General features: G+C 49.8%; 1 protein-coding gene across 6 annotated transcripts in view; it reads left to right on the top strand.

Annotated features, from left to right (window-relative positions):
• The window catches only part of RNFT2 (ring finger protein, transmembrane 2), a 98,735-nt gene that overhangs the window by 60,490 nt on the left and 24,044 nt on the right, over nt 1–14,201 (top strand). For 2 of the 6 annotated variants that reach the window (XM_046025379.1, XM_046025378.1), the window contains exon 11: nt 7,539–8,797. The exons of 2 other annotated variants lie outside the window; for them this stretch is intronic. In XM_046025379.1, the coding sequence (XP_045881335.1) occupies nt 7,539–7,898 (360 nt within the window). In that variant the 3' untranslated portion in view covers nt 7,899–8,797. Of the gene's footprint in view, nt 1–5,917; nt 7,058–7,538; nt 8,798–12,415; nt 12,595–14,201 lie in introns of those variants that run through there. 2 more of the 6 variants (XM_046025384.1, XM_046025380.1) reach the window with 2 other exon arrangements.

The raw sequence follows: 14,201 nt of genomic DNA, 5'->3' as shown, positions 1-14,201 counted from the left end.
TCTTTCCAAAGAGAAAAGTCAGAGTGCAATTAGCCCTTGGTCACTACCAGTTTGTTTTGTTTTTATTTTGTTTTGTTTTGTTTTGTTTGAGTATTGATAATGTAAAAGAAGGAGGGCAAGAGAATGGTAACTTCTGTTGATTTTGTCTTTGCGGGTGCCTCACACTTAATGCTTTATAACAGGCCTTACTCATTTCCATCCTTCCAGACACTGTGTGTGTGGGGCGGGGGGTGGGGGGAGGGTGACCCTCTTCTACAGAGGCAGAGGTAGGCTCAGCAAGGAGAAAGGACAGACTTTGCTCAAGGCTCCCCTGCTCCAGCAGCAGAACCAGATTTTAGCCCAGAGCCCCGGATTTCAGAGGCCAGGACCTTTCCCCTTCTTGCTTTGAGATGTCCTCAAGGCTGCATTACAGGATTAGAGCCCTTTTCCTGGACATTCTTAGGAGCATGCTATGCCCTGCGCAGCGAAGCCTGTGCGCATCACCTCCAAGGAATGAAGGAAAGGCTGAGTTGGGATCACTCAGCACCTGTGCTGGCTCCTCCATCCGGGCATTTCTGCATCAGGTGCTTTCCGAGCACCCACAGCATCCCAGCACTAACTTTGCAACCCCGAGCGACACATTCATTGTGGCACTGACCCTCCATGTCCTCTGTCTCCCAGGAATGAAAATGTTTGCCCTGGACAGCTTGCGGGCTCTTTAATACAGTCAAACGAGATGACGTGTCTATCTGTGTGTGGGTTTTGAAAAGCATAGCGTGTTATGCCAATACTCAGTGTCAGTGATTAATTCTAAATCTGAACAAAGCTAGCCAGGTTTGTGTGATTCCAGAGGATCTGTGGTTAGGGCTGTGTGTGTATGTGTGTGTGTCCCTTGTCTGATAACAGCCCCACTTTCAGTAATGTCATTTTCAAAACTGAGGGCTACAAACATCCCTGTCCACATTGTCCATGTGGGACCAGTATAAATAGAATGTAATGGGGAGAGTGTTCACTAGGGAGGCAGACACCTCTTGTATCGGTTACCCGTTGCTGCCTAACAAATGACCCATCACTCCGCGGCTGAAAGCAGCTAGCATTCGTGGTCTCCTGGTTTGCGTGAAGCAGCAATCCAGGCACACGCAGCTGGGTCCCTGCTTCAGGCTGCAGTCAGGACACCACCAGGGTCCCATGGGGGAAGGCTCTGCTTCCAAGCTCGGTCCTGTGCCGGTGGCGGGATTCAGTTCCTCATGGCCTGTCGGACCAAGGGCCTCCGTTCCTCATGGCCAGAACCTACCCCAGCTTCCTTGTCACACCGACTTCATCAGAGTGAATATGTGGGAAGAATGTGTGAGAGCAAGACGGAAGGCCCCATCTGCTGTAACCCAATCTCAGAAGTGACGTCCCCTGTTCTTTACTGTATTCCGTTCGCTTGAAGCAAGTCAGTAAGTACAGCCGCATTCAAGGGGAGGGACAGGCCACACAGGATGTGAATCCCAGGAGGAGGAGATCACTGGGAGTCGTAATAGAAGTCAGCCTACCACATCCCTGAAGCTGAGTTTCAGCCTCACTTCTTAGCAGCTGTGTGCCCTTGGGCTGGCGGCTCTCCCTCTCTGAGTCTCAGGGGTCTGTGAGGTGTCATGAGGCTGTACTTAGAGGATGCCAGCAGTGCCTGGCACAGCATCTCTGCTCAGTGAGGGAGAGGGCCCAGGGTCATTAGCTGTACTCCTCACCTGAACGATCCACCCAGACCTGGCCTGGCTGCTTCCTTGTTTCTCAGCTCATGCCGAACACCAAGTGCCGGGCTAGGAGATGCCCCTCTCCCATCCAGAGCCTCTTCTCTCACATGGGGGTTAGCTGCTGTGCTTGGGAGGGCTCTTGTCTCCAGCCCTCACTTTACCCGCCTGCTCCAAATCTTTGAGCAAGACTTGAGGAGTCTGGATGGAATTCAGGGGGCCGGGAGGGTGACCCATGTGACCCCAGGGCTTCACCCGCCTCCGTGCTCCAGGAGGCCCAGCCAGGGAACCGTGACTGACCTTCCCCACTGACCATAAACCCACCCGATCCTACACTTCGCAGCCCAGAAGGGTCCCTCCTTTCCCTCCCTCTGTAGGAGCTCATCCTTCTGTCCAGATGCTAGAAGTCGGCCCAGGATGATGACCTCCTCCCACCTCCCGCTGGGCCCCTGGGCCGACCTGTGGTCTTCAAACCTCTTTATTTGGCACTAGGTTCCATCCTGCCTAATTCTCTGAGGAGGGGACCGTGAACTCCCGGAAGGCAGTGGCCAGGTCTTAACCATGCCGGTGTCTCCAGAATCTGCCCCCTGACCTATGTGGGAGGACATTCCTTCGTCAGCGGCTTTTACAGTCCCTACTCTGTGCAGGCTCGGGGCTGGGCAGTGGGAACACAACAGCGGTTGCTGCCCTCACGAAGTTTACCGCCCAGAGGGCAGGCAGGGCAAATGGTAAATGGGCAGTTAGAACAGTGGTTCTCAAAGTGCGGCCCAGGTACCCCCTGGTGTTCCCTTTCACTTTCATGTGCTTGTGTAGTCTTGAGTTTTCAATAGGTCTTGGTTTCCATTTCTAATAAGGTAAACATAGCCAGATTTGATTCACATATACAAAAGCCCTTTGAGATCATCTGTGATTTTTTAAGACTGTAAAGGGGTCTTAGGACCAGAACATTTGAGAAATACTGACTGAGACGTGGGAGAGCCTCAGTGAATGGTGTTTTTGAATGAAGGAATGAAAAGCTGCTCATTTCCCGCTCACCTGACTCAAGTACTGAGCTTCATGTGAACATGGCTTGTGTTGCTTTCTTCTTCGTAAGTACCGCCTTTTCCTGGGGAACAGGGTTAAGTCTTATTCGTTCATTGAGTGGGCCTTTCCTGAGCATCTGCCATGTGCTCAGAACCTTGTTGGGAGCGTGGTCCCTGCCCTCCAGAAGCCCTTAATGCAGCGAACAAGACAGATGAGTTTGCGGATCATTCCAGAGGCGTGTGTGTGATGCTGTGAGAGAGACCCTCCCCAGGAGGTATCTGGAAGGGGAAGGCACAGTCAGCGCTTAGATTTTCAGGAGACAGTAAGTCGTGGAGCACAGGGAACGTCATGGAGAAGGGGAGGTGTGATGGCTTGAGCTAAGTCTTCTGCAAGAAGTAGGTGCCCACCAGCTGATAAGGACGGAGGAGGGGCATAAGAGCATCCCAGACAGATCTTACAGCTTGCTCTGAGGCTTAGCAGTATGACTAAGCTTTGCACTGCAAGTCATCCCATGTGTCCGTGACATTGGCTGTCCTGGAGGGAGTGATGAGGAGGAAGAGGGGAGGGCGCCATTATGGAGGGCCTTGAGTGCCCTGGATGGGAGTCGAGAGAAGCTGCTGGGCCTGCTGACCCCTGGGTCCTGCCCTTCAGACCATGGCGAGAGTCCAGGCACACCCTTCAATGCTCTGTGTGGCCTGCCTCCTGCCGCCCAGTTCTTACACTCTCCTGTTGTAGCCACGTTGGCCATCCTTGAGTGCCTTGATGCCTTCACATCTGAGGAACTTGGCCCTGCTCCTCCCTTAAGCCTGGTGTGCGCTATCCCTACCCCCTCTTTTCACCCATTCAACTCTTAAACATCCTTCAGGCCATAACACAAGTGGCCCCTCCTCCAGGAAGCCTTCTTAGATTACTCCCTGGATCAGACTGGTCCCCTGTTGCACAGGTCATCATGGAGCTCTCCTTTAACACTGTTTACAGTTAGGCATCTACTGCACATCGTGCTAGGAATGGGTTTGCAAGAAGCTTACAGTCTGGCATGGAGGGACAGAGAACAAGCAATAAATAGATACAATGTAATAATAATGCCTCCTGTATAATAGCCAACAATGATAGCACATTTACTATTGACCAGGCATTGTTCTAAGTGCCTTTTTAATTTCATTTTTTTAACTTTTTAGGAAACAGTATTTGGATTTTCATATTATCATTTTAAATTATCACTTTTATTTTGAAAAATGTCAAAACTAGAGCAAAAGGACAGTAGAATGAATACCCTTTTATCTTTCTTCTAGATCCACTAATCATGAACATTTTGCATTTGCCTTTTTTTTTTAAGATTTTTTTTTTTTTTTTTTTTTTTTTTTTGGTCAGAGAGAGAGGAGCGAGAGTGAGCACAAGCAGACAGAGTGGCAGGCAGAGGCAGAGGGAGAAGCAGACTCCCCGCCAAGTAAGGAGCCTGATGTGGGACTCGATCCCAGGACGCTGGGACTGGGATCATGACCTGAGCCAAAGGCAGCTGCTTAACCAACTGAGCCACCCAGGTGTCCCGCATTTGCCTTTTCTTGATGTAAATGTTTTTCCCCCTTGCCTATTGAGAATAAGTTGGTGACATTTTGATTCTTCATCCGAAAATATTTCAGAAATTTGAAGAACGAGGACATTCTCTCTCATAACTGCAATTCTACCATCACACCCAGGAAATTTAAAATTGATGTAAAAATATTATCTAATGTATGGTATATATCCAGATTTCTCCACCCGTCTTCAAAATATCCTGCATAGCTAGGATCCTCCCCCATCCAGGTTCCAAATGCAAATCGTTTACTGCCTTTGATTGTTATGTCTAAGCCTTTTAATGTGAAGCAATCTTCCTATGAGTGGAGTACTCTTAGCAGCATTTTGGGAACCCCTGGCTGACTCAGTCAGTAGAGCATGTGAGTCTTGATCTTGAGGTCCTGAGTTTAAGCTTCACATTGGGCATTGAGCTTACTTAGAAAAAGGGGGGGTTCCCTCCACTTCCTCCTGACCTCTCATTTTATAGAAAAGGAAACTGAGGCATTGGGAGGTTGAATCATTTGTCCAAGTGATATGGCCAGAAAGTGGTAGAACTCATTGATATTTCCAACCTCCCTGCCTTTCTCTTAACCCCTGAGCTCTGTTCTCAACCCAGTGACCAAAGGCATCTTTTAAAAATGAACAGGCGGGGCACCTGGGTGGCTCAGTGGATTAAGCCGCTGCCTTCAGCTCAGGTCATGATCTCAGGGTCCTGGGATCGAGCCCCGCATCGGGTTCTCTGCTCCGCAGGGAGCCTGCTTCCTCCTCTCTCTCTGCCTGCCTCTCTGCCTACTTGTGATCTCTCTCTCTGTCAAATAAATAAATAAAATCTTTTAAAAAAAAAAATAAATAAATAAATAAAAATGAACAGGCAAGGGGTGTCTGGGTGGCTCGGTGGGTTAAAGCCTCTGCCTTCGACTCAGGTCATGATCTCGGGGTCCTGGGACCGAGCCCCACATCGGGCTCTCTGCTCAGTGGGGAGCCTGCTTCTCCCTCTCTCTCTGCCTGCCTCTCTGACTACTTGTGATCTCTCTCTCTCTGTCAAATAAATAAATAAAATCTTAAAAAAAAAAAAGAACAGGCAAATCCTGTTCAGGTCACTCCTCTGCTCAGAACCCTACCATGGCTCCCTACTTCTTTCCAAAGAAAAGTCAAAGGCCTCATGATGCCCAGAGAGCCCCATGCAATCTGTATCCTTCCATAGCTTCTCTCACCTCATTCCCTGCCTCCCTCCCTCTAGTCCCAGGCTCAGCAGCACAGCAGACATACTCCTGCCTCAGGACCTTTGCATAAGCTGTTCCCTCTGCCTGTGGCACTCTTTTCCCAGAGATCCTCAGGGCATAGTCTTCACCCAAATGTCAGTATTCAGGGAAAGTCCTCCTGGCCCCCCATGTTGAACATAGCAGCCCTCCCAAGCACTCCCTAGCCCCTTCCGCCAGGTTTTTCTTCTCAGCACTTAGCACTGATATACTCTACATTTTGGTGATTCATGGGACCAGTCATCTCCCCGAGTAGAGCGCAAGCTCCATGAGGACTGGAGTCGTCTGTTTTGTTCACTGCTGTGTCCCCAGCTCCTAGGACCAAGGTTGGCATGTAGGGGACACTCGTCCTGCTTGCTGTCCCCACAGCACGTGTTCTGTGAGGAGTGCCTCTGCCTCTGGCTGGACCGGGAGCGCACCTGCCCGCTCTGCCGCTCGGTTGCCGTGGATACTCTGCGCTGCTGGAAGGACGGGGCCACTTCGGCACACTTCCAGGTGTATTAGGGCTAAAGGACAAGGAATCCAAGCTCCAAGGCACGCTCTGGGAGCCGAGGGATGGCCTGCGTGATTGGGTTTGGCTCCAGGGACTTCCTGGAACACAGGCCTCAAGCGTTTACTATCCTGCCTCCTGCCTTTCTCCACCTCCTTCCCTAAAGCCAGGCCCATGTGCTCCTGACCTTCACCTTTCTCTCCTGTCCTGTGGTATAGTGTGTGCATCGTTGGTGCGGCCATCCTTCCCCTGCAAGTCTCCTGTATCAGATCTGGCCTCCTCCGGGAAGCCCCCTCCAAGGGAAGGGACTGGTGATAGACACGTCCTTCCTGTTGTTATTTTAACTCACAGTGACCTGATGCTGCACCTGGGGAAGGGCCTAGAGATCACTGCCTCTCCCCAGATGGCACAGGTCTGCAGATTGGAATTCACTGTGGAGCACTTCCCAAATACAAATGCGGGGCCCCACGTTGTCCCTCCAATAACTGAGTGTACCAAGCGCATCATGCCGGCTGAGCGTCCCGCTTGGGTGACCTCTTGTAATCCTCACAAAAGCCCTGGGGTGGAGATCCTGTTGTTTCCTCTGTTTTATAGATGAGGAAACTGAGGCGCAGAGCTCCATGTGGTCACTTTCCCAGGGTCACCCAGCTAGCAGGGGTGAACCCTCTGTCTGGCTTCAGACTCTCAACCACCATGCTCACCCCCCGCTCAGACACTGTAGGCGTGGGGCCCAGCAGATGTGGCTTTTTAGAAGCACGAGAGGTGATTTTGATGCCCATCCATGGCCCAGGTGCATAGCACATTTGGTTTGGGCCCCACTGAGGATGCCAACAGTGAGCACTGGCTCTGGAAATCTAGCTGTGGCTGGATTCATGGAAAGAGTTGGTCTTTAAAATTGCCATTTTGCTGGGCTCTGGCTGGGATGCTCCATCGCATTTGGGTATCAAGAATGACCAGCTTTGGTCCCGATGCAGATATCACTGGATCTCCACACCTGTCCCCATTTCTCTCCTCCTCCTTCTGTTCTCATCCTGCCCCTCACTTAAGTCTCAGCCTGTCAACAGTGCCTGTAGCCATTACCGTCTCCCCTGATGGCCTTGCAAGCAAAATGAACAATTCACATTATGGATTTTTCCACAAGCCTGGGTGGTGGCGTAGAGTGCAGTCGCGGTCAGAGTTTCTGTAATCTTTATAACAGAGAGGTTGATCTCTGTAACAGAACAGCTTCTCCACCTGTGCGACCCTCCCTGCTTTGAATGTGGGAGAGGATGGCACAGGTAATCACTTAGAAGCTTCTGGAATCTTGCCTGCCCTAACCCTCTCCCCACTCTCTTCACTCACCATCAACCTCAACACAATGGCTGGTGCCAGCGGCATTACAGAGAAATCAGTCTTGTGGCTCAGGAGCAGATTAGCAACAAAGCCCCAGCAGAAATGGTGGGAGACTTGCTGCCATCTCGCTCTCAGCCAGTAATAACAAGCCCACCCCATCCCTAATAGTTTCAGGACATTTGCCCCCGTGTGCTGTCAAGCCAGGACCTTTTCCTGTGCCTGATGTCCCTGGCTCTTTCCTGGTACCCAGCAAGACATCCCTCCCAGGGCAGCATGGCATCTTTCAAGCTCTGTTACTATGGCAATGGCTGCGATGTTACAATCCCACTTGCCTGGATAATCAAGTCGGAAGGGGAAGCGGAGGGAAAGGGGGCCGGGTGGATGCGGCTACTCTGGTCCCCCTGCCTTGAGGAAGAACCAAAGGGAAGCAACGGGAGCTTCTGTGGCTGGTTTTTATCAGAAAGATCACCCTGCCTGCAGATGCCATCAAAGAGACACAAGAAATTGAAGCTGGAGAAGATTTATTAACGTGCTAGCTTGTGGCACAGTGGATAAGGCAGAATTCTGATTCCAAACTCTGCATGATTTTGGGAAGCCACTTCACGTCCCCATAGCCATCTCCAGGATGATGAAACCTTGTGTGTTAATCTGCTGGAGCCAGAAAAACTAAGAATTGTGGAAGAGTGGGGAAGGCACCCGTGGTTTTGCCGGTTTCACTCGTGCCACCAAAAAAACAGAAGAGAAACCCACACATCTCTAAGAATCTTCAAATAATGAGCCAGGCCTTTGACATTATGAACAATGTCACACGTGGAGGATACGTGGGGGCTGGTGGGATGATTTAGTTTAGAATTTTACTTATTCATTCCCTACCCTCTAGGGGGCAGTTCCGTCTGGAGGTTTTCTTTTGGATGGGAGGAACTTCCGCCCTAAGGAAGGACAGCAGCCAGTGAAGTCTCCCAACCACTGGGCTGAATAGGTTCCCCACCATGAGGGTAAAAGCAGCCAAGGGTTGTCATTGGAAAGAAGAACATTCTCCATTGCCCATCCTGGCTCTGCAACTCCTTTGTTATAAGCAGGATTAATCACATATTGGATTGGAGTATCCTGCTCTTAATATTTTATGATTCACTGACTCAAGTTCCTGAAACTCTTGGAGATGGCCCTGTAAATGTAAAAGATCTTGGGCATAATAAATGTGAGAATAAAAAGGCAAGCTTTGGAGCTGGATGGAACAGGCTCATTACCTTCATAAGAGGAGAAAGTGAGCGACGCTTGGAGGCACCAGACGCCTCAGACTTTGGGTTGGGAAAAGGACATGTAAAGTGAGTCCTGGGATCTCTCTTTTGCTCTGGGCTGAACAGAGCTGCCTTTGGCGTTTTTTAATGTTCCCTTAAGTTCCCTTCTGCCAATAAATATCATCTGTCGATGAAACTTGGGTTCATGGTCTCGAGTCTCCGTTCGCCTTTTGAAGCCAGGTGGGACTATTGGAGGAGAAAAGCTGAGAAGCGGTCATGCAGTGGGTGGCTGGCTGCTCCCGGTTTTGCCCCCAAGCAGATCCGTTCAGATGCACGTGCTTTATTAAGCCTGCTCCCCAGAGAAACCAGCAGAGGAGGGGGAAGAAACCAAAAGGAAGGTGACTTTCAGAGAAGCCCCAGCTCCGTGAGGCCCCTCTGAGCTCTACAACCTCAGCTGCATTTCAGAGTTTGCCCCACCCTGAGGTTTTTTTTACTCAAACACCATCAGTCCTTGGATGTGCGTTGCTCGTGGAGGAGGCCACAGGTCTCTGAAGGTGCTGGATGCCACAAAGCATGCGAAAGTGCAGGATGGGGAAGCTGAACTGGTAGAAAGGGTCAGAAGGGATCTGGGCAGGGGACCCGCAGGGCCCACGTCTGGTTAACCAGAGCATAACCCTATGACAGCATGGGTTTGCTTGGGTGACGGATTATGATGGGTATTTTAAAATGTAAATTAATAGCATCAGGTGACAGTCGTTACGAAAACAGTCACAAAAACATCATCAGGCAGACTTTGGCTGCAATTATTTTCAAACCACCTCGACATGGCTTAAGTAAGAGGCAGACTTTATTTGGCTCAATAACAGTATGGGCCTGGAGTATTGCTGGATTCAGGGGCCCCAGTGATACTAAAATCATGACATTGCATCCTTCTACTCACTTTTGCTCTGAGACTTTGATTTCCAGGCAGTCACATCCCATGTGGCAGTAAGAAGGCCTTCGAAAGCTCTATGCTTATGTTCCACCAGCTTAGCAACCCAGGAGTCCTGAGGTTGACCCGTTAGTTTGTCCCCAAACCAATCCCTTTAGCCTTTGGGACTTGGAGCCCTGCTGGCCAAGCCTGCATCAGGTGTTGAGCCCTGGCTGTGGGGACAGAGGTGGGGAGGAGGATAGGGTCAATACTTCTAAGTTACACGGACTGAGAGTGGGGAGGGAGTGGACCCCCAAGGGAAAAGGAAGCATCTATTACCTAGAAAAACACCCTGTCCTCAGCCCACCATTCTTAGGAAAAGACTACAACTTGATCGCTCAAGCATCTTAGACCAGGTGAATGTAAGGGAAAGAGAGACCCATGTGCCCATAGTTGGAGATACGAGTCTGCACGGCCATTAGCTTATCTGCATGGCACCATGCATAAGTAATGGTTCTGGGCACTGACCTTGAACTGTCAGGCAAGTTCCCTCAACCTCTTGGCCAACCCAAGGGTACTGTTCAGGCCAGTCCTCCCCTTGGGGAGTTCTCAGAAATAAGACAGAGAGGTGAAGCGAGTGTGTGGCCTTCTGTCCCAGGCAGATCGGGGTGCACAGCCAGATCCTCCCATGATCTTTGGGGACCAACCTTTCAAAAGGAAATGAAAACGCAAAGGCCTCTGGCTGGAAGCACACCACCAGTTTTTTAATAAAGTCATTACAAATATGTACAAAGCGTCTCCAAGGTACGAAATTCCTCTTACAAAAGAGCACAACAAACCAGCAAGGTTAGAACCCAGAACGGAATGTTCCCAAGCTCGTTGCCTCTCTGGCTGAGCCAGAGGCCTCGGTGAGGTTCCAAACACCCCCACAACCATGTCTGCCGCATACACACATAGGCTCTTGGGCACTTAGAGTGCAAAAGACTTAAGGGTTCAGGTCAGGGAGGGGACAGGAAAGAGGTAAGAAAAGCTTCCCATGTCCCAGGAAGTAAGTTGAACAGGCCCCTGTTTGCAAACTAGATGCTCCTTCCAGGGACCTTATAGAAATTAAGGACACAAATGGCAGGGAACAAATACATAAAATCCCCAACTAAACCATCCAGCCTGTCCTGGAGTGTCTCCAAATCCAACACTCCTTACAGTGGATCTAAGTCAGGCTCCCTTGCTCCCTGCTGGGTCCCAGGCTGTGCTTGCCCTTGAACTAGCAGTGCTCTGGAGCAGCTCAGGAGGGAATCCGGTGTAGCTCGGTAGTTAGCTGATGGGTTTGGGGGGTGGTCACATGGACCTGAGTTCAAATCTTGGCTTGGCCACTTCACTGTGAATGTGCGGCCTTAAGCTAAGTTGCAAAACGTCTGAGTCTCAGCTTCCTCAACTGTAAAATGGAAATAATAACTACTGTCTCCAGAATGGGTATGAGGAATAACTGAGGGGACACGTGTTAAGCACTCAGCACAGGGCTCAGGGCTGGTGAGCATGCGCTGTCGATGGTGGCTTTCGTTACCATGTGAAGCAGCAAGAACCAGTCTCTTCATGCTGGGAGTGAGTTGAGATCACAGGCTTTTGAATTGCCTTCACGATAGTGCGGTGCTCGGTAAATAGCAATACTACAGAACAATCTGCCAGCGAGGCTTGGGGTCATAGGGAATACCTGACGAATCTGTTAAAAGACCATGAACCAGACCAGAAAGGGACAATTAGCATCATCTGGTTCCAAGCAGGGCTGCCCCTCCGTGCTCCATACCTAAGTTTCTTCCCAGATGGGATTCTACAACCTGGCACATTGTAGGTGCTCAGTAAATAGGTATCGAATGAACAATTAATATTTTTTTTTAAAACTTTTGGTTTTAAGCTTTAAAATGACACTTTTGACATCAATATCCTCCATCACTATGGGAGTAGGCCAGGGTGTCTAGCCTGTCCCTCTTTGCCCCCCAAGCAACTCCTGACTCTGCTTGGCTCAGGCTGACTTAAGGAAAGGTTCAGAAAAGGAATTGGTATCCACAAAGAAGAACAAAACCTGTGTTCTGATCACTGCAGCTTCTGATTCCAGGTGGCCACTCAAAGAGTCCACAGTGGCAAACCGCTGTCCCCAAAGGAAATTTGTGCAGGACCAGCTGGATTCCCCCAGTTTCCCAATGAAGGGAAGTGATATTTAATCATCGTCAGAAACGTAAATTGCGAAACCAAAGTCACGTTGTCCTGTGACAATATTATTTAAATCACCACTTTTTTCCCATCAAAATCGAAAAGAATTTCTTAAATGAGACCACTGGAAGAAGTGGAAAAGCAGTCTCCAGTAGCCCAAAGAAAGAGAGGAACACAAAAATGGGAACTGGGTTCTAGGAGAGGCTCATGGCCTAGGACCATGGACAGCAGCCAGAGAGGGAAAAGGCGCTCCCCCCAACCCCCCAGAAATCTGTAATTTCAGCTACATCTGTACCAGGACCGTGAAATGGAACCCCAACTTTGAAATGGGGTAAAGAGATCTTACTTGCTTTTGGGGGATGGGGAGAGAAGCTTCCAGAAGGGAATGGATCTAATTTGGAATGGGAACGTTGAGGTCCCAGGAGGCTCCGATCCCTGTGGCTCCCGGACCCCCACCCTCTGAGAGCAACCAGCACCATCAGGAAGGAGGCCCTTCTGTTTCCTCCTCACCTCATTATGCAGCAAGCTACCTAAACAATGATCTCAGAGGCCTCCCTCTGCTTTGCACGGACATGCACACGCGAGCGCGCATGCACACACACACACACACACACTGCTGTCTGCTGAAACCCGATATGAGGTCTTTTTTAAAATTTATTTCAAAGCCTCCCTCCCTCTCCCTCTCTTCACAGACGCTCTGCAGTGAAGCTAATCAAAATCAATGACTCCTTGGCAGCCAGAGAAAAGCGGGGGAGAGAGGGAGGGATGGTGCCAGCACTTTGCACACTGTGGAAATATTTTTAAAAAAAAGAAGAAGAAGAAGAAGAAACACCACCCCACTATCTCATGCAATCCAAGTAATGCAGCCTCCGAGACGGTGGGGACAATATATACATATATATCATGCTTCAATTTCCTAATACAAATGTCCATCAAGAAGTCAAATCTCATATAAAAACAAGCATTAAAAACAACCCCTTGTCAAAAATCGGGGCAGTCGAGAAGTGCACTCAAATTAATGATGTGCAAGAAAAAGCCAGGATTAGATAAATACACAGTTTCTATTAATACAAGAGAATATATACAAGGGACTTGGCTGTAAAGCTCCATCAGGAGGTCAAGGGTGCCCAGTTCTCAGCGGTGTGGCTTCATTGAAATCAAAATTGCCCTAAACGCCAACCTGGGCATTTGGATTTGGATCCTCCCTCGGAAATGTCAGAAGCTGGTAGGCAAGTCAGGGCTGAGAAAGGGATTCTCTCACCTTTCCCCCTCTCCCCTGTGTCTAGATGGTCAGCAGGGCCCCACTGCCGTGTTGAAGGTGCAGCCTTAAGGCAGCAGAGAGCTGTGATCACATACCATTATAGTAATGAAAACCCCCTCCCCAGAAAATGGGCTGAGCTGGAAAGACTCTAGCGTCTGGCTTGGAAAGGGACGATACAGAGAGAGGGACTGTGTTTCCTATCATTCTAATTAATTTGCCTTCTCTAAGTTCGTGGCTTGCTGGGGATGTCACCTGCGCTCTCTGCAGAAGGGTCTGCACACCCATCCCCTGCAAACATAACGGGGCCGGGGGGCAGAATGAAAGGAAGCAAGTTCTCCATCAACAAGCTGGCTGGCGGTGGGGGTGGGGGCTGCCCTCACCTTCAGCAGCTTTGGGTCACATTTGTCTTTAAAGGTCTATTTAGGAAAACATAAGGCCTGGATAAAAGAAAGAAAGAAAGACAGCTCCCAGCTTGCAACAGCACTAAAAGGTCCTGCATTCTAAAGGACCTGGTAATTTTCACCAGAGCCTATGGGGAATAATTCAGCCCCATGTCAACCTCAACAACGGCTGATCCCTCTGCTGGCTTCTTAGAACAGCAAGGGTGTCTGCTAATCAGCCCAGTGGACCCCCCTGTCCATAGGGACTGGGTGGTGGCCTGCAGAATGACAGTCTGACCCTGAAGCCTGGTGCCCCACCATCTCAGCTTTGCACACGGCACTGTGTAAGACCCAGCACAGAGGAGTAATACCTGGGGCTTTTTTCCTTTTACATTTTTTAAAAAATAAAAGCAAAATATAATCATTGCTCCCTGAAGAGTCTTTGCAGCCAAGTCTCAGTCCAGCACACATCCTTTTTTTTTTTTAGCCCTTCTAGAAACTTCTGAAAATAGTAGCTCATCCTGGGGAAATCAAACAAAAAAAAAATCAGACCCTCTGTCAGTCAGTGAGATGCTGGTGCATTTCATTTAAGTGACCCGCTCCCTCCCCCAGTGCCTCTTGCTTATAAATCACCCTTGACCAGAACGTAGCCATTTCTTGGCTCTTTAGTCCATAAAACCTAAGCCCTGAAATCCCCTTGGAGAGTAAGGGAGGCCGTGGGCTGCACTCCCAGGGTACTTTCTGGGGGCAGAGGATATAGCAAACAAGTCACATATGAGGTCAGCTTTCCACCTCAGTAACCAGCAAACACTCGATACCTCCCCCACCCTTCCTCCC

This window comes from Meles meles, chromosome 12 (genome assembly GCF_922984935.1).
Source record: "Meles meles chromosome 12, mMelMel3.1 paternal haplotype, whole genome shotgun sequence".
Lineage (NCBI taxonomy): Eukaryota > Metazoa > Chordata > Mammalia > Carnivora > Mustelidae > Meles > Meles meles.
Note: the sequence above shows the minus strand (reverse complement) of the source record. Positions and strands in the feature narration are given on the sequence as shown.